This window comes from Chiloscyllium plagiosum, unplaced genomic scaffold (genome assembly GCF_037043375.1).
Source record: "Chiloscyllium plagiosum isolate Xiang-an unplaced genomic scaffold, Cpla_swu_hap1 HiC_scaffold_43, whole genome shotgun sequence".
In the NCBI taxonomy this organism is placed as follows: domain Eukaryota; kingdom Metazoa; phylum Chordata; class Chondrichthyes; order Orectolobiformes; family Hemiscylliidae; genus Chiloscyllium; species Chiloscyllium plagiosum.
The window spans coordinates 20,021,697-20,046,767 of NW_028270181.1; the positions used below are offsets into that span (position 1 = coordinate 20,021,697).

The 25,071-nt window shown below is 41.4% G+C and overlaps 1 protein-coding gene across 1 annotated transcript in view; it reads left to right on the forward strand.

The window, feature by feature from the left end:
* Positions 1–24,113, forward strand: part of LOC122541823 (stromal cell-derived factor 1-like) — a 32,803-nt gene extending 8,690 nt beyond the window's left edge. The window contains exons 3-4 of the mRNA XM_043678846.2: positions 17,063–17,140; positions 21,792–24,113. Of these exons, the coding sequence (XP_043534781.1) occupies positions 17,063–17,140; positions 21,792–21,807 (94 nt within the window). The 3' untranslated portion in view covers positions 21,808–24,113. The remainder of the gene's footprint in view (positions 1–17,062; positions 17,141–21,791) is intronic.
* Positions 24,114–25,071: the final 958 nt, after the last annotated feature.

A 25,071-nucleotide genomic window follows, 5' to 3' on the forward strand; every position in this document is an offset into this window, starting at 1 on the left:
CTCAAACCCTCCAACCCTGGCAACGTCCTTGTAAATCTTTTCTGAACCCTTTCAAATTTAACATTGAGGGTTTTTGTGCTGAAGTGGTGATGTTCACACCTCTGGGTCATGAGCCCTGGCTTCAAGACCCAGAGATCTGTCATAACAAATTGAACAGACTGATTGAAAATGTCAAAAGCTGGAATTGAAATTCAATCTCTGTAATATGACCATGAAATTATAAAACCTCACCTGATTAACTAATGGATTTTAAGGAAAGGAAATCTTCTATTTGTAACTGATCTGGTCTACATGTAACTCCAGGCTCACAACAATGCAGTTGACTGATCATAAGTGACCTCTGAAAAGGCTTAGCAAGCCAACACTGTTTAACTTGTTTTATTTAAAGACAACAAACACTGGCCTGATCACCGGTCCTCACATACAGTCAAAAAGTCAAACAAAGGCTTATATTACCTGCAGAGTTTGTTGGATAATGGTCACCTCCAGGATGCCTGGTTGCCTTACTCAGTCAAAAATCACACGGCACCAGGTTATAGTCCAATAGGGTTGTTTGTAACCACAAACCTTCGGAGCCTCCGCTCCTTCTTCAGGCAGCTAGTGAGGGAAAGTTTCCACTGCCATGTTCAAAAGGGATTTGAATAGGTACATGAATAGGCAAGGTTGGGTGGGATATGGGCCGAACGCAGGCAGGTGGGACTAAGTTAGTTTGGGAACATGGTCGGCGTGGACTAGTTGGACCTGTTTGTTCCATGTTGTTTGATTCTATGCGGCCTGAGACTCAGTCATGAGGAAGATCTGAATTGTTTGGAGATATTGAGATGGACAGATCATTGGTCTGCTCTGAGCTAGTTTCTCTTATTTCAAGTCTCTGTGGGCTCCATGCCACCAGGCTAATGACGCAAGAGCATCCAGCCAGGGCTTAGCCAGAACCCACTGCTTCTGAGAATGTACATTTGCTGATGTCAGGGGTGTTACAATGTCATTCTCATCTTAACTTTATTGACAATTACTGACTGCTCAGGCAAATTATAGTCAGAGAAACATACTGGAGCAAATCCATCATAAATTAGCAGGGAAGCGAAGAGACTGGACGGGGTGGTGGGTATAAAGTAGGGAGGAGGAGGAGCAGATTAATCTGCTGGTGATTTGCTCATTCACCGAAGAAACCTTCAGAGATCAGTAATTTTTATTATGTACTCTGCTTTTTTTAATGCTTCTTGTTGAAATCCTTAAAAAGTGTTAAGTTTGCCTGAATCCACAGAGCTCTCGAGGAATATTGGCTGTTTCAGCTCTGGCAGCAATCTGAACTTCCCCTGTTCTGCCATGCTAACACTTTGCTCTTTATTTGACGGAACACTGATACTACTGGGTGCTGGTCACACGCGTGAAGCAGACGGATATGAGGCAGAGAACTACAAACTGGCTGGAAACCTGCCAGCACTACGATAGTTTGTGTACGAGAGAGTGTTGATCATGAAAGAAAACGTTTAACACTGGGAAGTTTTTAGTACAAGTGGTTAATAACTTTGTGTCAAAATCTCCTTCAGGCTCGGCGCCATTCCTGTGACTGGCAGGTGATTAGAGTGAATGCTGCTGCTGCCATGAAATGCGATAGGAGAGAAGCTGACAAATCCAAACCCCTACTTCCTCGATCCTAACTCCTACTTACTGTGGTGTCCACTAACCCATGCTGTCCTCTTGTCAGGAAATGTCTTGATTTCATAAAGTCAGAGTCATGCAGCACAGAAACAGACTCTTTCATCTAACCAGTACATGCCAACCATAATCCCAAACTAATCCCACCTGCCTGCGCTTGGCCCATATCTCTCCAAATATTTCCTACTCATGAATTATCCAAATGTCTTTTAAATGTAACTGTCCTGCATCCATGATTTCCTCTGGCAGCTCATTCCACACACGAACCACTCTCTGTGTAAAAAAAAATTGCTCCTCATGTCTTTTTAAAAAGTTTTCTCCTCTCACCTTAAAACATGTTCCTTAAAATCCCCCACCCTAGGGAAAATTACCTATCATTCACCTTATCTATATCTCCCACGATTTTATAAACCTTTATAAGGTCACCCCTCAATCTCCTGCAAGCCCCAGCCTTTCCAGTCTATTTTTATATTCAAACCCTCCATTTCCAGCAACATCCTGGTAAATATTTTCAGAACCCTCTCCAGCTTAATAATATCCTTCCCACAACAGGGCGATCAAAACTAGACACAATACTCCAGACAATACTCACCTCAACATTTCATCCTTGTTTCCAAATCCCTTTGCACTACCTCACCCTTCCCTATCTATGTTCCCTCCTCCAGCCTTTCAAATCGCCTGACATCTTTGCAAATCTAGCCCCAGTTTTAAGTGCTCCACCATTAGTGTTCGTTCCCTCATCTGTCTAAGTCCCAGATTTCCTTCTTGAACCTTCACTTTGTCTTGACCTCTCTCCTTACAGCTTAAGATGGAGTAGACTGGGATTATATTCATTGTAATTTCGAAGAATGAGGGTGTATCTTATAGAAACACAAAATTATGAAGGGAATAGATAAGGTGGAAGTAGAGAGGATGTTTCCACTGGAGGGTGAAACTAAGACAAGAGGGCATAGCCTCAAAATTAGGGGGGAGCAAATTTAGGACTGAATTTAGGAGGAACTTCTTCACCCAGAGAGTTAGGAGTCTATGGAATTCCCTGCCCGGTGAAGTAGTTGAGGCTTCCTCAGTAAAGGCTTTCAAAGCTAAGATAGATTATGTTTTTGAACAGTAAAGGAATTAAGGGTTATAGTGAGAGGGCGGGTGAGTGGAGCTGAGGCCATGAAAAGATCAGCCATGATCTTATTGAATGGTGGAGCAGGCTTGAAGGGTCAGATGGCCTACTCCTGCTCTAGGTTCTGATGTTCTTATATGTTCTTCACTCTAAGGTGCTTCTTAACCCTGCCTGTTTGCCACTTGGTCATTTGTTTTATTGCCCCTTGTGTGGTTAGTTATCAAATTATGTCTGATAATGGTGAGACACCTGAGAATTTTTTAAATCACATGAAAGGTTCTATACAAATGCACATTGTTGTTGAGTGACGCCGAAAGAATCATTAAATGGAAGTGTCTGGAGTGAAAGGAGGGATGGAAACACTGAAAGGGGTCCAGATAATCTCACATTACAAAATGTGGAAAGGAAAGCGTGGCCTGAGAGAAGCTGCTGGGAGAGTGAAGCTGTCAGTGATATGAAGAGCATGAGGCATGAAGGCCCACATGGGGAAAGAAAATCCGACAGTTAGGCATCGCACCAAGAGGTATTGCAGTAAAGTACAACAGTTCTCAGTTGATTGTAATCTACAGTTACTAATGAATCATATCTGAAACAGAAAGTAAATTCCATATTTTATAGTCAAAGGTTATCGCTTTCTCTGCATTTCCCAGCTTGGAAAAGATACAAAGCACGTGGAACAGAGGCAACCAGATCCTTGAAAGACAGCTCAGATATTTCAGAGACGTAAGGAAAACAAGTGATGACAGTCTAATAGATTGCTGGTATTTTGGGGGTTATTCAGATCCTGGCATGTGGAAACCTAACACTGTTTAAATCTCTCACTGAGCTGCTCAACAATCCACAAAGACAGAGACCAGGATTCTCTTAACTTTAAACATTTTCAGGCAACAGGGTGATTTGTGGGGTCCCAATCCTGTTTGTGACAGCCATGATCCTGTAGGAGGCGCTGTTGAGCCCAATTAGGGATGGAGGGCAGCAGGCAGATATGTACCAGGGTTAGGATTAGGGCCAGTGAGAGGGAGCTAAGGGAGCTGTACGACTGAGGCAGCTGTCTGCACAGGTAGGTGACAGCAGGCAGTGGAAGGATTCAGCAAATGGTCAATATGAAGAACCAGAACTTGCAGGGACATTAATCTGAAGGTGAAGCACCTCCAGAAGAACAGATTAGATTAGATTACTTACAGTGTGGAAACAGGCCCTTCGGCCCAACAAGTCCACACTGCCCCGCCGAAGCGCAACCCACACATACCCCTACATTTACCCCTTACCTAACACTACGGGCAATTTAGCATGGCCAATTCACCTGACCTGCACATCTTTGGGCTGTGGGAGGAAACCGGAGCACCCGGAGGAAACCCACGCAGACACATAGAACATAGAAGAATACAGCGCAGTACAGGCCCTTTGGCCCTCGATGTTGCGCCGATCCAAGCCCACCTAATCTACACTAGCCCACTATCCTCCATATGCCTATCCAATGCCCGCTTAAATGCCCATAAAGAGGGAGAGTCCACCACTGCTACTGGGAGATCTATGGGCAGATGTGCAGTAATCAATACCTTGGATCCCTTAGTCATGGAGATCATAGAATTCCTACAGTGTGGAAGCAAGCCATTTGGCCCATTGAGTTCACACTGACCCTCTGAAGAATATCCCACTCATCCCGATAACCCTGCATTTTCCACAGCTAATTCACCTGGTCTCCACCTTCTTGGACACTATGGGCAACTTAGCCTGGCCAACCCACCTTACCTGCACATCTTTGGACTGTGGGAGGAAACCCACACAGACCCGGGGAGAATGTGCAAACTCCACACAGACAGTTGCCTGAGGTTGGAATCGAATGTTGGTCCCTCACACTATGAGGCAGCAGTGCTAACCACTGAGCTACTGTGCACGTACCCAGATGCATATAAATCCAATCTTTGTACCAGCCTTTTAGGTATGAAATGAGAGCAAGAACTTGAGGGTTCTCAAGGATATAAATAGCTTGGCAGCTCCCAGAAGACCTGGCACAGACTTCTGAGATGCTGTACTGATGAGAGACCAATAGATGGAATGGAAACCCTTTTCTGCTGATGAAATCAGCTGTGTAATGATGGGCTACTCAACGTGTGGTATGTGCAGTTTGTAACACTGTGAACCCCAAACTGAAATTGCTGGAGAAACTCAGCAGGTCCAGCAGCCTGTGTGGGGAAAAAAGCAGAGGTAATGTTTGGAGTCCAGTGGGTCTTCATCGGAACTGCCAGCAGCTCAGAAATACTGGCAATAATGCTGAAGGTTGGGGTGGGGTAAAGAGGAGGTGAGTGAATAGATGGAGATAGATGGTGGAGTGAGAGTGAGAGCAAGAGATGAAAGGGGTGGGTAGACTGTAGTGATTGTAATGAGAATGGCCAGATGGACCTCACTGAATAAGAGTTCCACAACTGGGGCTGTTAATCTGGTCCTATCTGGGAGCCCAGGCTGACAGGTAAGGACAGGAGTATCAGACACCCTGTTCACTCAGAGAACTGGCTCTGAGGAAGTTGGGTCAGCATCAAGGACTCTCCATGTGTAAGTAAATAAAGGGTTGCTTTGTGATGGGATGTCGGCCTCTTCGGAGTTATTTCACAAATAAGGAGATTATTGATAGTAAGCCAGGACAGGACAAGCTGAATAAATGATAACGAGAGCCAGGCGTACCAGAAACTGTGTAGTCTGTACTGAAAGCAACTCATATTAAATGATAATCAGAGTAGGAGTAGGTGAGAATGAGTTGGTTGTGCTAAAATCAACCCCGGTCATGGCCAGGTATCGGGTGGGTATAGATACCAAAAGACATAATCAGGTTCTTGATACTCAATGTTGAGTCCTGGGGACTGCAGAGTACCTAAGGAAAGATAAAATACTGTTCTTTGAGCTTATGCTGAAGTTCACTGGCACACTATAGCAGGCCTGAGACAGAAATTTTGGTCTGGGACATGGTAATACAACTAGAAGCCTGAGGTCAGTTCTGCGGACAGGATGTAGGTGTGGAATGCAAAGTGGTTACCCAGTCTACGTATCATCCCTTCAATGTGGAAGAGACCGCATTGTAGACAGCACAACTCTTAGCCCTGGGGAAGACAGCTGTGTGGACAAAGCCTACAGCCTGGGCTGCAGCATGGATAATGTTCCAGGGGAAACTAGTAAAGTGGTGTGATCTGCCACAGGTGACCTTGACACATTTGTGGGTAGATGATTGAGAGATCCTTGGAAACAGCTAAAAATTTGATGCAGCCATCAGCTTGATGGGATAGGAAGGCCACCGATGGCCTCATGTTGGTGGAATCTAAGTAAGTTCAAAATGAGTCAAATCCCTGGGTGCGTGTCCCATTGTGAAAAGTATCTTGGTTGCACTATTGCATTGTAAGCCAATACATTCCAAAATGAAGCATTGAAGTGCAGAGCTATATTGTAATTGAGTGAAGATGTGCCATGATGGTATGAAGAGGGTGGTATGTTTCTGATGCCAACCTTTGTGGACTGCAGGTGATTGTTGCCCATGGAGCCTGCTTTGAGAATGTTGGGACTGCTGTCTCAGATGGAAACCCCGAGGACTATTGCAGTGAGTTGGAGTCACGAGGCACCTATTCTGACTTTCATATTGGAAATTGTTACTGTCTATTTTCTGTCTAGTGGGTGGGAGAATGGGAAACTCTGTCAGTGAGGTGAGGTTCGCAACTAATGGCATGCTAATACATTCAGCTGGGACTGTACTGTTCATGAGTGAAATTCTCATCTCATATTACCCATGACAAATTACATTGAGCATATTAATGGAAGAATACCTAAATGGCATGCGTGAACCTTTATAGCAAAATAATTCATTGATGCTTTCTAACATCATTGGTCACTCCATCATTTATAGGAATTTGGTCTTGCTACTTAGCACTTGCACCACACTGATGTTTGTTCAGTGGATTCTAAAGAACATTTCACAGTCTGAAGTCAATACCCAATGATGGACATTCAGGATCCTTCAATAGGCCCAGACAAAATAAAACATACTTTAGACATCAACATTCAAATATTAGTTAATGATAAGCCTTGAGATTAAGTTTTGCTTTTGTGTTTAGGTTTGCAGATTAGGCCACAGAGCCATGAACTGAAGTTTCAGATCATTGCCTTGATAACCCCAAGGCATAGACATGCAAATTAGGCATTTCATAACACAGACTTGCTATGGATCAGGTACTTGCCAAATAACAATCCTTCACTGTCAACTTTTTGACTTCGTTGGACCGTGAATAAGTAATAGGCCTCACGTGGAAAATTATCCCATATTATTGATGCAACATGTCGCGTCTTTCTATTGGAGCGTCAATAGTCTTTGTTTTGATGAAGAGATGGAAAGGGGAGGAAGACTGGTGGAAAGCAGCAATGTGTTAAAATGTGTTCAGAAGAAAGGACTTGCATCCTACCACATCCTGAGACTTCGTCCCAAAATTTGGAACATGTTAACTCTTGGCATGTCGTGTTAGTTCAATGTGTTGTAAAAATATTTAATTACTATTTTAAGGAGAGGTAAATAGGCATGTGGTTTCACTTCTGTGAAGGTAATGTTTTAAAGATGTCAGAAAGTCATTTGGAAAGCAAACTAAAGTCATTGGAGTGAATCCTGTAAGGCCCTGAATGACATGGCAAATGTGAGAAATTTGTGAGAATTGTACGGGAGGTCAAGTGAAGCCTGACGTGACGTTGGAAGCAGCAAGTTATATTTTCAACAGATTTCCAGATGTCAAGGTGAGATTCACACTTGTGAATAATGAGATGCCTATTAATGAAGATTATCACTCATCAGCACCCTCAGTAACACCGAAGGTTGCTATCCCATCGTGTGATGATTGAAATTAGGAACACCCGACATGACAATCAATCAGAGCAGATATCTGGTAACTCCAGCTCACCGCTTACTCTAACTCACTACCCAGTATCTTGGAAGTTGCCTGATGTCTATATCCTCAAGAAGACTCATGTTCCTGCTGCGTCTGGATGCCGTACAGAAACAAGGGCTATTCTCTGCAACCATGGCTCATGAATCCATTATGTAACCCTCTGGCTAAGGTCAAACATCAGGACCATTGTGGTGCAAATGTTTGGACTCCTGAAGAGGTCCTGCTGACTGGACAGCTTTGGTGCCTTGCAATACACTCCACACAAGCATGCTACATAATACCACACAACATAGGAGTGGTCATTTGGCCAATCAAGTCTGCTTTGCCATTTAATGATGGCTGATAGGTTTCTCAACCCCATTTTCCTGCTTTCTCCCGATAATCTTTGATCCTCTTTGCAATATCTATCTCTGTTTTAAATATACTCAATGACCTGACCACCACAGCCTTCTGTGGCACTGAATTCCACAGATTCACAACTCTCTGGATAAGGAGGTTTCTCCTTATCTCTATTCTAAAGGTCTTCCCTTTACTCTTGATCTTAACCTGCTGTGTTCTTCACAGCTGGAGTGGGGAATGAGGAGATGTGATGGATACTGAGGGAATGTGAGGGTGGGAGGACTCTAAGGAGGAGGAAGAGCAGAAGAAACATCACCTTATGCGAAACAGAATGCAACTGCATTAGGTGTAACAAGCCAGACTGGACCTAAGTGACAGCTGATTGCAGTAGATGTGAACTGGGTCCAGTGAGTAATCATTGACTGTCAGCAATTCATTTGCATTTTGGGATAGAAATGCAGCATCTGTTTGTTTGAAATCTGTTTGCTTTGATTTTCTGATAATAAAAGTGAATGGTGCACATTCTTTGAAGGCTTACCTGTCAGTGATGGTTCCACAGTGAACAATGACCTGATGCTGGGCTCCTGTGGATACTGGGGAAATACTAACAGTGTTACAGTGGGTTTGTCAGATGGGAAGGGGATGGGATGGGAACAGGAGAGGTTGGTGATCTGGCCCTTAACTGGCAATTGGGTTGGGAATGTGAAGTTGCAAGTGAAGGAAATGTCAGCTGTGCTGTAAGAGGCATTGGTTTATGGCTGTTGTACCACTACATTGATGCTGAAGGCCAAGTGCAGAATGCCAATGCTTACAGATTAGAATACTTACAGTGTGGCAACAGGCCCAACAAGTCCACACCGACCTGCCGAAGCGCAACCCACCCAGACCCATTCCCCTACATTTACCCCTTCACCTAACACTATGGGCAATTTAGCATGGCCAATTCACCTAACCTGCGCATTTTTGGACTGTGGGAGGAAACCGGAGCACCCAGAGGAAACCCACGCAGACACAGGGAGAATGTGCAAACTCCACACAGTCAGTCGCCTGAGGCGGGAATTGAACCCGGTTCTCTGGTGCTGTGAGGCAGCAGTGCTAACCACTTTGCCACTGTGCCGCCCACTTAGCTGGGTGCATTACCTCGTCCAAGATGGTGGTGCCGACAGGGATGATGGTCTATTCCACTTTATCATGATATTGCGTGAATACATCCAGCTATGGGAGAATTAGCTCAGCACTAGATAAGTGGAAAGTCATAGAGGTAGAATAGATAGTTGATGGGGCACATTTTGGATAATAGCATGAGAGATACTCACTAAGCCTCATGAAGAAAGACCCTTTGTGAAACACAGAAGAGTGATACTAAGTTAAGATGTCATAAAAGTCAGCCCACCATTTTCAAGAAGATAGATGTGTTATATCACAGGGTAAACTCTCCTGCTTAATTTAAAAGCAGCAACACAGAAAAGATTTATCCCATGTAGTAATCTGTAAAAATCCGAGTGGCCAAGAAATAAACTTGTTAATTTTATTTTAAAGTATAACAGAATAATTAACTCACCACTATTTACAATTTCTTCCTTTAACGTATCTTTTAGCTTCCCTTCTATTACACCAGCCTGATAAAATTCCCAATTAAGATTTATAAAACCACACTTCTTATCTCAAAACCAGGCAGCTTTCGTGCTTCTGTTCGGATCTTCCTATGTCTTCTTTTTTTCTTCTTAGGAATTTCTGCATCACAGGTTACTGATTGAAATGGTACTTTTAAGAGAGTTATTTTTCTAGCAGTCTGTGTACAAACTGAGATTGGCAGTTCTCCTCTCAACTGTTCAATTTTCCCCGGTCTTATACCCCCAAAGCATCGGATTATGTCATTGGCTTTTAAGATTGTCAATATACTCAATTCAAATTGGATTGGAGTTTGATATTTTTCAGAGTATAATTTAAACTGATTGGCCGAATTTGAATTTGTTTTTGTCTCCAGGCAACAAGCTAATCAAGTTGTTCGACTAAGTGTTATATTGTCATCGTATTGAGAACACTTGGTGCTGTGTTTGATAGTTCTACTGCTTTTAACTCTCTTCAAGTACACCCACGTCTTCATAACAGATGACTTAATTTTAGTACTCATCAGGACACACCTGTAATGTTAACCAAGACCTTATGATGTTGAGCTTTTATAACATGCAGAGCGAGCAGACCAGGGACTGTAGTTCAGCTGGAGGAAAAAAATGTTAGGTTTTCAGTTCAGAAGCACAGTTTCATCCTAGCAGAAGAGCAGGCTAGTTTACAAGGTCTCTGAGCTGTGACAACTCATCTAGAGGTTCTCAAGCTAACAAAATTCTAAAGTGTTTTCGGCCATCAGAACTGCAAAGGAAACCAAGCCCTCAGAACCAGAATGAAGTTTCAATCAAAATTGTAATGAGTCAATTTCGTAAGAAATTAGAGTTATTATAAAAGTGACACTTCACTGGGATTGAGTAACTGCGAAAGATATCATAGCTTTCACTCTGTGATTTGTGTTGCCAGTATTACCACCAGCTGAGAGCATAGTAGTGTTCTTGAATCCTTTAGCTTTCTCCACACAATTGCTGGAAGAGTAAGCTTCCAACATTACAACAGAGGCATTGGAGCATTGTATATTAGAGGAAACTGCGTTTTAATCAGTGAGATTTTTGGATTGTGAAAGAAAGAACGAAGAAGGAAGGTGATTTAGACTGGCTGAATTCAATGTCAAGACTGGAATAGAAAGAGTACAAGAGAGAAAATGGGTTAAGAAAGAAACAAAATCAGACAAAGAAAATAACTTAACAAATATCTAATTTTGAAGTAAATGATTTTTTAAAAAATCCAACAACTTACTACATGGCAGCATGATACTCCAAACTTTTAATCTTAAATTTTTTGTGTTGAAGAGATTGATTGAAAGTCAATGTTATGTTATTATTAAAAGGGCATTTACTCTTTTACTTATTGGATTTATACATTTTGCATGCTTAATGTAGTTCGTATGTAAACACAGCAATTTCATGTAAATGTTAATTGCAAAATAGCATTTTTCTGAAATTAATGATGCAGTTTGATCAATTAATTCAGCAACTTGTGGTTAACGACCAATTTATGATGAACTACAATAATGTCAGCAATGTACAATCAATTGCAATCCACTGACTATTTGTCCCACCCAACAAATTGTTGATTGATTTGTGCTGTAATAAGTGCATTCTGACTCAGAAATATTTGCAGCAAAATCTGTGGTTCATTTTAAATGAATTACTTTTTGAAGTATGGCATTTCTCAGCTAGCCTAATCCATAAAAAACAAAGATTATGAAACACAGGAGCAGAAATTAGGCCATTTCAGCCCATCGAATCTGCTCGACCCTCCAATTATGGCTGTAAAGTTTCTCAACCCCATTCTCCTGCTTTCTCCCTGTCACCCTTGACACTCTAGAAACTTTTTATCTCCGTCGTAAATATACTCAATGACTTGGCCTCCACAGCCGTCTGTGACGATGAATTCCATAGATTCACCGCTCTCTGGCTGAAGAAGTTTCTCCTTATCTCCATTCTAAAAGGTCTTCCCTTTACTCTATGGCTATGCCCACAGACCCAAGTTTCTCTGACCAATGGAAACATCTTCCCAACATCTGCTCTGTCCAGGCTTTTCAATATTCTGTATGTTTCAATTAGACCCTCCCAACTGTCAAATCCATAACTAACTCCATACTATTTCTCAGTTGAGTTTGTTTTAAATATAGCCAAGAATTTTGTCAAAGTCAATTCAAGATGAAAAGCGAAAATGGTCCTTCTACCTTATGTGCAAAAATGAAAACAAAATCTTATTGTACGTTAGTTCACGAATCAGTAAATCTCTTGAATAATCAGCTATTCCAAAGGATGAGGAGATCATGGATAGATTGACAAGCCACATCCACTGCCAATAACTGGAGGGGAAACATTGTGAGACTGAGATGCAGGGATCTACGACTGAGATGGTCAGCCTGTAGCCAAGTTACCATAAGTTGTCATTCGGATATCTCAGGCAGCAGCCATGGGACTGTGTTCAATTTCCAGGTTTGTTCCTGAACGACTTTGTGGTTCTATTCCACCAGCCTCAGAGTACAGGATCAGCGATGACTGGGACATCTGGAAATACTTACTCTATCCTACCTCCCAGATGGTTGGCACTGTGAACACCTTTGTTTAGCTAAATGTCTGAGTGGATTGTTTATTTGGGTTGATGAGGAGGGTGTTGATTTTCCTGCTTATTTAGTGTCGTGGATGGATGCCAAATTGGAACGCTCCTCACTTCTGTTCAGAGCCCATTTGAGAATGTTAGGTATTTATTTATTTATAATTCACTTAATTCTGTTGCTGCGTGGTAAGCTTCTGTAGGGTCAGAAATAAAGCTTAGAAATCAATGTATGACATTAAAAAACCCCAAATTTATTTCTATTTATATCCATTAAATTCTATTTCTGTAGCCATCAAGATTCAGAACTGTCAATATAGATAGATATAGAAATCATACTTAAATTTTACTTGTGTAATAATGAAGAATTCTTCATAAAATTTCAAAATATCTGAGAGAGATTTAATATTTAAAATCAAAGTAAATTCCATTGTAGAATCATAGAATCATACAGCACGGAAACAGAGCCTTCGGTCCAACCAGTGCTTGCTGAACATAATCCCAAATTAAACCAGTCCCACTTGCCTGCGTTTAGCCCATATCCCTCCAAACCTTTCCTATTTATGTACCTGTCCAAATGTTAGTATAAATGGTATGTGGATAAAACCATAATTAAATGAGTCCCACTGTGCTGGACTGTTTATGCTGCAGAATTTCAAGTATTGAAGAAGTCAAAACCAGGTGCAGACCACGCTCCCTCTGATTGAATCAGTGGATCCTGGGGCTCATTGCTTCCGCTAATGCCTACAGTACAGCAATGACTATACGTCAACAACACATTGACATATCTGAATGGCTGTAAAGCACTTTGGGTTGTCATGAGGTTGGTTCTGAAATGCTGTATACAAAAGGATAAAGGCAACATACTGCCAGATGCCGCAAATCAGAAACTTACACAGAGAATGGTGAAGAAACTCAGCAGGTCTGGCACCTGTGGAGAGGGAAATACTTAATGCTTTGAGTCTGGTATGACTCCTTTTCAAAACTCCTGGAGTCCTTGGAAAACTCTTCTGCGCTCTCTCCAGTGCATTCATATATTTCCTTAAAGTGTGGCCATTTCCGCTAAGAACTGAACTGGCAACGCTCAAGCTCACTTCACATTAGTTAAAACAAAAGCCCCAACTGGGAAAACTAATAGAATATCATCATGTATTGTGAGGAGAGTGGAGTACAAAAGTAGATAGTTATTACTTAAATTATACAGGGCACTGATGAGATTACATCAGAAGCATTATGTCCAGTACTGGTTCTCCCTATTTAAGGAAGAATGTTAATGTATTGGAAGCAGTTCAGAGAAAGTTTACAAGACGTGTATGTGGAATGGGTGAGTTGCCTTATGATGAAAGATTTAGCAGGCTGGACATGTATCGAGCGGAGTTTGGTGGAGGTTGATAGAAGAGTGAAAACAAACTTGATTACAACAAAACCCCGAGCGGGTCTTTAGCAGGGTCTTTGCGAAATGGAAGTTTATTTTTGTGGGAAAATCTAGAACTAAGGGATCGCTGTTTCAAAATAAGGGATCAGCCATTTAGGAGAGACATTAGGGCAATTTGTTTTCTCAGAGTCTCGTACATCTTGGGAACTCTTAAAGATGATGGGAGCAGAGTCTTTGAATATTGCTAAAGCAGAGGTAAGTAGATTTCTAATAAGTGTTATGCACCAGACCAAACCCCCTCAAAACATATTCAAGAGATAGTCTTGATCCTAACTTTTTCTTATTTTAAAGATAAGTGCTAGGCTTTGCATTCCAGATGCAAATTACTGGGGTTAAAGCACATTTTCTTTGTGCACTATAATTAAAATACAACAAATGAAAGAAGAAATTGAAATACCTTAAACCTGTTGGAAATCTTAGCAAAATATTAGATTATTTAACAACGAAACAGTAACTGTTCCAATATATTAAAGTTCCCACAAACACACCTTGGACAATGGCAAATTCAGGAAAATAGATCATCTCACAGGCAATTCTCTTGTCCAGGAGGAAAACATCAAGAGAAAACTCAGCGAGAGAGTAGCGGGGAGAGATGTATTGCAGCTTCCATACTTAGCTTGAAGACCCAGCAACAACTACTACTGAAAATTAAAAATCCTGGCTCTGTGGGAACTTGACCCATCCATTTGGGTTACTTCTATTATTCCAACCATTGAAAAAAAAACCAAAGGCCTCACAAACGGTTTAGTCTAGTGGCTGAGTAGACTGCTGAGTGCCTCTGCCTTAAAGCCTCTTTTCAAACAAAAATACACCTCTTAAAGCCACTGCATCATTTCGTAACAAATGGGTGAAAGCAGAAAGTCGGAATGTGAAGGCATCAGATCAGCCATGATCTTAGAGGATGGCAGACTAGGCTAAAGCTAAATCCCCAAGGTAGGCTATGGACCTAGTTCTGGGCAGTGGAACCAGTGTAGATTTAGTGTAGCTTTGTTGGGAGAGACTTGATGGCATGAAGGGTCTCCTCTGTACTGTACCATTCTACGATACTAGATGTCGCATCTAACACATTTGCACCATCCAATTCCCTCTTAACTGAAGCATTTCCAAATCTTTCGTTTTGAAAATTATCAACTGTTTTATTATTGAAAGGCAGGTTGTTGGTGATTACACACTGAGCCATGGCAAAGTGCCATGATTTTTATTGTAGGAAGGCCAAGACTGGTCCTAAATCTTTCTCTGCCAGAATGAGAAAGGTACCAATACTGTTGGTACTGATTTGATCCAAATGCTAGTCAATTAGACAGCCTAGTTAACTAACACTCTGAGTAAAGACATACAGGAGATTATCATTGTTGGAAACAATTGGTAAGATTAATGTTTAACCAAGAATCTTGAAAAAGGTGACGAAATGAGTTTCTTAGTATTCAGTCTTGGGAAGTGAGTATTACTAGCTAGGCTCATATTGCTGCCCTCAAGAAAGTGTTGGTGAGCCTCTGTCTAAAATTGGCATGACCATGTGGTGTAGAGACTCCAACAGTTTTTGACTGATTGACACTGAGGGACATGGATAGATTTCCCAGTCAGAATGGTGAATGGCTTAGAGTGGAACTTGCAGATGGTGTGGTTCCCATGTATCTGCTGCCCTCATCCCTCTAGATGGCATGGTCAGGAGTTTGGAAAGTGCTTTTGAAGGAGGCTTTGTGATTGACATAGTTAATGATATCAGCAAAAGAATTTAAGCCCAGAAATCAAAATGGTAAGTTACCCTAAAATTCGGCTCAGAAGCTATTATTCAAAACATGCACCAAATGACTTTGGCGAGGGAAATAAATGCAATATCTCAAAATTTGCAGATGACAGGAAGCTGGGAGGAAGGGTGAGCTGTGAGGAAGATGCAGAAATGACAAGTGTGACCTGGACAGGCCTAATATAGGAAGGTGTGAATAATTCCACTTAAGGTATTATTGTGCCTCAGGACCCTGAGCTTGTCTTGATGAGTCTACATACTTACATCTGATTGGTAATGTTACTGTGCCTGTCTCCCCTATGACAGTGGGATGAGACAACTATTTCTACCCAGGCCTGGGCTGTTTGTCCGACACTTGTATTGTTTTCTCCACCTGGAGTTACTTCAACCTTTTCTAAAGCTTCTGTAAAACCTGCATCTTGAAGTTAGTGAAAGAAATCCCAGCCTGGCTCACTGCCCTCCTGACAATATTCACTCCCCACCTCCTGCTTCCAAACAATGTTGACCCTTACTCCCAGACAATGCTTACCACCTCTAGAACTGAGAAGATGATTTAACATTGCTGGGGGCAGAGGTTGGGGTGGGGGATATGGGATGAACAATTTTGGGGAGTGGGGCTGAGTTTTTCTGGGAGGTTTGAAGTAGAGAAAGGGTGTGGCATTGTTGGGAGAAGGGTGAGGGACCTATGTTGTGTTGGTGGGTGAAGGGGAGGCTTCTATTGTTGCAGGGAGAGTCTGGGTTTTGTTAGTTTGTGAGGATGTGAACATTCAGGGGTAAGGGATTGAGAATCACCATGGGGAACTTTGTCTATAAAAATGTAATTGGTCAGTTGAAGTTGCAGTCAGTGGTGTACACTCCCATTGCACTGCTGACTGCAAGATGTGTCCACTAGTAAATGAAAATATAGGACAGCCCTTTAAAAAAAAATGAAGGACCTTCAGATGTTGTGAATCAGAAACAAAAACAGAAATTGCTGGCAAAGCTCAGTGGGTCTGGCAGCATCTGCAGAGAGAAATCAGAGTTAACATTTCAGATTGCGTGACCCTTCCTCAGAACTACTCGGCAGTCCTTCACTTGTCCTGCCCTTGCATTTTTCTACGTTTGCTATCCTTTTGGGAGTGTCAGGTACAGGTTGATTATACTGGGACCGTGACCAGTAGGAAATTAGATCTACAGGCTCCTATCCAAAGTGTTTTGCGGAAGTTACAAAATGAAACGCAATGTTTTCAGTTCATAGCAAAATGCCACTGCGCTGAATCCAATTCTGTTGACTTCTTGTCAGCCCGGGAATTCCCGAGTATGGAAACAAAACAAAGCTGGCTGGATCTGGGAGTGCCCCTTAGCTCCAACATGTATCCATTGAGACTTCCCCGGCTACTCATTGGGACTCCCCCTCCCGTTCTTGGCTCAGCTGGTAAGGTCGAGGGACGGATTTGCTCCCTGCATCTCCCAGCCATGATTCCATTGTGTAGTGGATCAGGCTCAAGGGGCTGAACAGCCTTCTCCTGCTCCTATTTTTTTACGGTTTGATGTTCTCAGAATGTTCAGGTACCCATGCTGTCTGGTTTATGAGGCTTAGAAATACACCATGGCCGTAGATTTATCATTGATTTGTTTTGTTCTGCATTAAATGTGCACTTTCCTCTTTGTTTTGACAGAGCCACTTTGAAGAACAATGGTGATCAGATCTGCATTCATCCTAAAACAAGATGGCTTCGTTTCAGAAACAGAAACCTGTAAGGATACAAAAACCACGTGATTCTCTTCAAATTATATACAAATGGAGTGCCCCTCCTGTAATTGGGAGCATTTATATTAAGCATTATCAAATGGGACATCTATTTATGGTATATTTAAAGAGGTGTGTACCTTTTGGGGAAGGTGGGACCTGTACAAGAAGGGCGGGTTGCACCTAAACTGGAGGGGCACCAATATCCTGGGTGGGAGGTTTGCTCGAGCTCTTCGGGAGGGTTTAAACTTGGTTGGTTTGGGAGGGGTGGGGGGGGGGGGGGGGCGGTGGGAACTAGAGCTACCAATCAGATGATGGAGTAGATAGTGAACAGCCAGACACAGTGTGCAGAAACTCTGAGGAAGGATAGAAAGTTGATAGGACAAAGGTGCAGTCAGGGTTGAATTGTGTCTATTTTAATACAAAGTTAAAAATCACACAATACCCTGTGTTATTTGATTTTTAACTTTGTCCACTCCAGTCTAATACCGGCTCCTCCATGTCACATTTTAATGCAAGAAGTATCAGGAATAAAGGTCATGAATTCAGAGGATGGAGCAGTACTTGGAACTGTTGTTGTGGCCATTACAAAGACTCGGATATCACAGGGGCAGGAATGGTTGTTGGATGTTCCAGGGTTTAGATGTTTCAGAAGGAATGGGGGTGAGGGGGTGGAGGTAAAAGAAGTGGGGGAGTGGCATTTTTAATCAGGTATAGGATCACAGCTGCAGAAAGGGACGTCATCGAGGAGGGTTTGTCTATAGAATCAGTATGGGTGGAAGTCAGAAACAGGGAAGGAGCAGTCACTTTAGTAGGAGCTTTCTTCAGACTTCAGGAGGTTTCTTCAGGAGGTTGTTCAGAAAGCACTTGCTGATAGTGCTGAATAGGTTTGTCCCAATGAGGCAAGGACAGGATGGTAGGGTGAAGGAACCTTGGGTGACAAGGGATGTGGAATATCTAATCAAGAGGAAGAAGGAAGCTTACTTAAGGTTGAGGAAGCAAGGTGCAGACAGGGATTTAGAGGGTTACAAGGTAGCCAGGAAGGAATTGATATCTAGCACAATCACATTGCATTGATTTTGTCACAGGAGTTGACACTGCAACAACAGCATTTCTGCGACAAGATAGTTGTTTAAGTATTTTTGTTTTCATTTAAAGACAGACAGAAATTCCAAATTTATCCTGGCAAATCTCATTTAATCATAAACATTTGAGTCTATCCCTTCGTCCTTTTCAATTTCAACATCATTGTCGTGTAGAAATAAATGAACTGGTGAGCATTAACTAGCTGATGGTAATAAGCCCAGCTTCAGTTCAATAGTCACTCTTTAGTTTCCCGATTAGAACCTTTGAACTTATACTCTCATATGCAGTTTGAGAAGAATTGATCAATTATTCTGTGAGCAGGTCTCCATGTGAAGCCAGGACATAATAAGTCCAAGAATTCAATGGTTTATGACCTGCCAACTTGTGTTGTCTAGAATTAGCAAAAGAAATAAAAAAAAGAAACAGCAATGGACCATTTGGTCTCTCTAGCACACGCTGCCTTTCAAATAAATCACAGCTGAGTTAATCACAGCCTTAAACTCCATTTTTTTGTCTGTCCATCATGGTTCTTGCCTTCATTTTCAATTAGACATCTGTCAAATTCAGCCTTGAGTATATTCAATGACCCCTCCTCAATCCATTGCCCTCTGCATTGCATGGGAGATCCCTTATTTTGAAAATACGTTTAGATTCCTCCATAAGGTCAACGTTCTCAGCATTTGTCCCATCACATCATAGAATCAGAGTACAGAAGAGACCTTTTGGCCCAACGACTCTGCCATATGTACTCCTAAGTCCCCTCAGGATCTTAAATATTTCACTTTTCTCAACTCCAATGAGTTTAGACATCAATCTGCTCAACACTTCCTCATCAGACAACCCCCTTCATCCACCGTCCCTCAACTTTCTTCAATGCAATAATATCCTCTTCAAATAAGGTGACCAAAGCAGCACGCAGTACTTTAGTTTGTGGTCTCACCAATGCCCTCTACAAGTTGTAGCAAGACTTTACTAACTCTGCATTTCACACCCACCCTTGGAATAAAGCCAAATTTAGTCCAATATCATCAAGAGGAATGACTTAGAGTCATAGAGTCAGAGAGATGTACAGCATGGAAACAGACCCTTTGGTTCAAATCATCTATGCCAACCAAATATCCCAACCCAATCTAGTCCCACTTGCCAGCACCCGGCCCATGTCCCTCCAAACCCTTCCTAGTCATATACCCGTCCAGATGCCTTTTAAATGTTGCAATTGTACAAGCCTCCACCACTTCCTCTGGCAGCTAATTCCACACCCGCACCACTCTCTGTGTCAAAATGTTGCCCCTCAGGTCTCTTTTATATCTTTCCCCTCTCACCCTAAACCTATGCCTATACCCCACAGAAAAGACCTACTTACCCTATCCATGCACCTCATGATTTTATAAACCTCTGTAAGGTCACCCCTCAGCCTCCGATGCTCCAGGGAAAACAGTCCTAGCCTATTCAACTTCTCCCTATAGCTCAAATCCTCCAACCCTGGCAATATCCTTGTAAATCTTTTCTGAACCCTTTCAAATTTCACAACATCCTTCTGATATGAAGGAGACCAGAATTGCACACAATATTCCAAAAGTGACTTAACCAATGTCTTGTACTCAATTCTCTGACCAATGAAGGAAAGCATACCAAGCGCCTTCTTCACTATCCTATTTACCTGCGACTCTACTTTCAAGGAGCTATGAACCTCCACTCCAAGGTCTCTTTGTTCAGCAACACTCCCTCGGACCTTACCATTAAGTGTACAGGCCCTGCTCTGATTTGCTTTCCCAAAATGCAGCACCTCGCATTTATCTAAATTAAACTCCATCTGCCACTCCTCAGCCCATTGGTCCATCTGAGGTAACCTTCTTCGCTGTCCACTACACCTCCAATTTTGGTGTCATCTGCAAACTTACTAACTATACCTCTTATGCTCAAATCCAAATCATTTATATAAATGATGACAAGTAGTGGACCCAGCACCGATCCTTGTGGTACTCCACTGGTCAGAAAAACAATCAGTCTGCAAAACAACCCTCCGCCACCACCCTCTGTCTTCTACCTTTGAATCAGTTCTGTATCCAAATGGCTAGTTCTGCCTGTATTCTATGAAAGCTAACCTTGCTAATCAGTCTCCCATGGGGAACCTTGTCGAACGACTTGAAGGCAATAAGCAATAATATTATATCTTCGAATATGAGGAGAATCTGAAGCTTGTGTTTGGGGTATGGAATCAGTTAGTTGTTCAAATTATGATTTGGAGATGCCGGTGTTGGACTGGCATGACAAGTTAAAAATCACACAACACCAGGTTATAGTCCAACAGGTTTAATTGGAAGCATACTAGCTTTCGGAGCGTCGCACCTTCATCAGGTGGTAGTGGAGGTAGTGGTGGTATTGAGCCCTCCACTATCACCTGATGAAGGAGCAGCACTCTGAAAGCTAGTGTGTTTCCAATTAAACCTGTTGGACTATAACCTGGTGTTGTGTGATTTTTAACTTTGTTCAAATTAGTACTTGATGGGACCCTCCCACCGGTCCAAGAAAACATATTACACTGTGTGAGAGAAAATAACTGAAAGATTTGATATTTTGCCGAGACGTTTTGGTCCTTGCGAAGCCGTCTGTATTATTGTTTCTGTCAGTTTCTGACCACTGGATTTTCCACTGGAATTAACATTCAGTATGCCTGCCCAAACATGGTTGGACAAATTGAAATGATCTACAAATGGGAAAAATGCATTGTGAAATACACCTACATTTTCCTTAAACACTCGGTTTGGTCTTCACAGTCAGATTAGCTGTGGCAATAGAGGGAGAAGTTTAAAATTAACAGCAACCTGATTAAGTTTCATCATTGACCTGGAATCATGGAGTCATACAGCACAGAAACAGACCCTTCAATCCAACCAGTCCATGCCGACTACAATCCCACACTAAACTAGTCCCACCTGCCTGCTCCTGGCCCATATCCCTCCAAACCTTTCCTATTCATGTACTTATCCAAATGTCTTTTAAATGTCGTAATTGTGCCCACATCCACCACTTCATCTGGAAGCTCATTCCACACGAGAACCACCCTCTGTGTAAAAGATTTACTGCTCATACTTTTAAAAATTTCTCTCTCCTCTCACCTTAAAAATGTGTCCCCTGGTCTTGAAATCTCCCATCCTAGGGAAAAGCCAGCTACCATCAACTCACCTATCCTGTAATGGTTTTGTAAAACTTTATAAAGGTCACCTCTCAACCTTCCGCATTCCAGTGAAAAAATGCTTGGTGGAGGTCAGGGAGAGAGTGCGCTCCTGGTGTCGGGTGTTGAGTATTGCAGGCTTCTGAAAACTCCAGCATGCTAGGAATGTAATCCAATTCTGCCAAAGGGCTCAGGGGTTACTGCCTTGGTATACGTGCCATGCTTTAAGATAAGTATACCCAGAGTGCCACAGTTTGAATTCCATTGCTTGAAGAAAACTGATTTAGCACATGATCAAAACTAAAGGGAATTAAAATTCATGAAGCTTGAGATGTTTCAGTTCCATTAAGTTTTGATGCTAGGATAGTTGCTAATGACGGCATCCATTACTTTGCAGGAAATCCATGATGTAAAGGCTGCGAAGATGTGATGATCCTCAGTGCTGATGCAACTATAGAAAAATGAGGCACCCTTATGTATTCTATGCAGACTGCCATCATGCACAGTATATTACCTAGTAACAAGCTGTTGAATGTAAACCCTTACTATATGATTTACAAGTTGAATATCTATATCGAAATACATTGAGATCCGTGTCTTCAGCTTTTCTGTGACGACCACTTTATTAGCCATTTGTCTACATACGTCACACCTACTTTAAGTTTTAAAACTTAAAAAGAAACTAAAAGAGCAGAGCACTTGCATCACAGTTAAAGAGAGTGCTTCAATCCTGTCATTTTGTTGACCTGAAAAGTTGCATTTTGACACTGCAACTTGCTGGCTTTGCCTCATAATATACGTGAATCAGGCGATACAACAGCTTCTTTAAAATAAGTGAGCTTTGAACACGGTCAACTTCACATAATCTCAAAGATGAAGTTACTGCAGAACAAGCCAAGATCATTTGGAACTCCCTCCAACCCAGTTGTGAGTTCAGTAGGAGTTGAATGGTAATGGCTGCTTCCCCTGAGAATCTGTCGGTCTCCCACTAGGATCTTAGCTGGCGCTGGACTGGTGGGATTTAAGTTTAATCCACAAATTACGCGGGCACACTTGCAGAGTTTTTGCAGAATCCTCCACTCCCATTAATACCAAAGAGTTTGCAGGAATTGCAAAGTTTTGGAGTGGTGAGGTAGAACAAGGTATGCAATTTAAATGCCACAGCAGTGAAGACTTCTCACTCACTGCAAAACAGATACATCATTCCACATCAAGGCCTTGGCGCCAAAGGGGAAATGATGCATCCATCCCAGTGGACAGGGGTAAGGAAACCTAACAGGAAAAATAAACATAGTGGCAGTCAATGGTAGACCCACAAAACATTAATAACAGTCAGAATGTTTAGGTAAGAAGGTAATCTCTTGGCGTTTTGGTCTGCTTCTCGCAAAATATAAACACATGTTGATAAAGCCAAAAAAAAATATTTTCCCATTAATCGTTAATACATGTAAAACAACAATCAAGCTTTAATCCTTTCTATTTGTAAACTTTATAAATTATACAGAGAGGAATGCAAAGTGTTCATTTGGATTAGTTGTAAGTAAACTTACCTCCAAATCAAAAAATTATGTCCTGGACCAGGAAGTGACCCAAAAACCAAGACTGACACCGTAGTGCTATACTGAGGTGATCTGTTGATTTCAATCCCCTACTCGTACAGATGTTAAACAACCCTGTAACAATAATCAAAGAAGATCAGATGTTAAAACCCTGGCCCACAACAGGTTAATCAATCATCTACCTCACAGCAGCTTAAAGGATCTGGCTGTGTGCAAAATGTGTTTGCGATGATATTGACCATGTTTCAAATTATTGTGTGCAAGATGCTCAGTGGCACTTAAAGCTGTGACAAGATGATTTTTGTAATTCTGGAGGACAATTTCAGTGGAAAATCTTTGAGTGAAGAATCCCAAAATGTAAAGGGATTTTTTCATTGGAATAATATGCATGAGAAAGCATTTAAATCAGTTGGAATACATTTTAAAATACATTAATATCACATAATTTGAAGCTATTGACAATAACATATATACTGCAATTATTGTTGATATAGATTCCATTATGTTAAACAGTACCAAGATCTGGGGTGGGAGGGACAAGTCAGATTTATTTAGAGAGATTTGAAACAGGGTGGTTTGAATAAAAACTGGATTATTTTCAGAAATTAATCTATAATACCCCAGGGAACAAGTATGTTCTACAAGTCGGTCAATATAACCATAACTCTGCACAATGGAACTGATTTCTCCTTCTTACATAATGATCTGTAGCAACTATTGATTTTGTCCTTGAATATTCTACATTGTTTTCCAAATATTTCACAAGTACGGTAACAAGCTGTAATTGGGAATTCTGATGCCTTTCTGTCTGACTGCATTCTTGAGTCAGGTTTGCTCATTGTAACACAATACAATGCTACTTTTATAGGGTTCCTTCTAATTCTTTCTAAATTTACAAAACCTTTGTGCTAATTCCCAGGAGTTCAGCTTGCTTTGTTTCTGGCCTCTGTCTAGTTTCCTGCCCCGAATCTCTGACTGTTGCAAAGGAAAGTGAAGAATTTGTGCAAGTTATAAGTTGCTTCCAGAAAGGTTTATCCAGATATTCTCTTCTCTGGAATTCCCTAAAATGTGGAAAAGAATCTGATTACCCCAGAAACGCTTTCTGTCCAAACTCTGCTTTTGAATAACAGTTATATAAAATAAAAGCATTTTGAACTTAATTTTTGCCTATTCATTGAGTGTGTTAATTGTTGTAAGGTAGAAATTACTGTTGGAAACATTGTCATTAAATTTGACTCTGTTATTTTGTCAAAGGCTTTAGTTTATTTAAAATAGACCTATAATGCCTACATTAAGACAAAACAGTTCCTTATGGGTTTTTTAAATGATAAAACAACTAACTTCTATCCTCAAGCAAAGTAGTTTTTGAGTGGGAGGAAGAAAGAAGAGAGGATTGTCTTGTGGTTCATTGCACAGCATCTCTACTTTGAATCAGAAGTTTTGGAAAAGACCCCATTTCCATCATCTTTAAATAAAGTAACTGAGAATGTACTTTTACCAGTAATTCTCTGAATTATGAAAGTCTTTAAATGCTGTTTGTACAACTTCTCAGGCAGGTTAAGTGATTTAAAGACACTTGGTACGAGCATATGTTCTTTAATGAGGCTATGCATTTTCAAAAGCATATATTTTTGACTGAATACTTACTAATATCACATCATCTATACTGAGAATTGTTTTTAGGAGCTCACAAAATCAACACAGATGGCTTGACTCAATTAAACTCAACTATCAAGAAATATCTCTCAACACATCATTCAACTCCTTTTAATGCATAATTTGAGGATGCTAATTCTTCTACCTGGAGCTCAGTCTGCGTTGAACACTCTTAGACCATAAGATGATAGAAACAGAATTAGGCCAATCAGCCCATCGAGTCATGTAGTCACCTACTTCATCTCAGTTTAGTTAACAATATCTTACGTTGATGTGATAGCTGTGTGTTAAAAGTAAACAAATATATTAGAGCAATCGACCGAGAGGAGTACAAATAGAGTGGAAAGTTGAAACTCCCTTCATCGTGTGGTCATAACAATTATGAGGACCGTAAGAAACTGGTACAGTTACATCTGCTTCTTCTGAAACCAGATTGGAACTCACTGTCTGTATTACAGACCA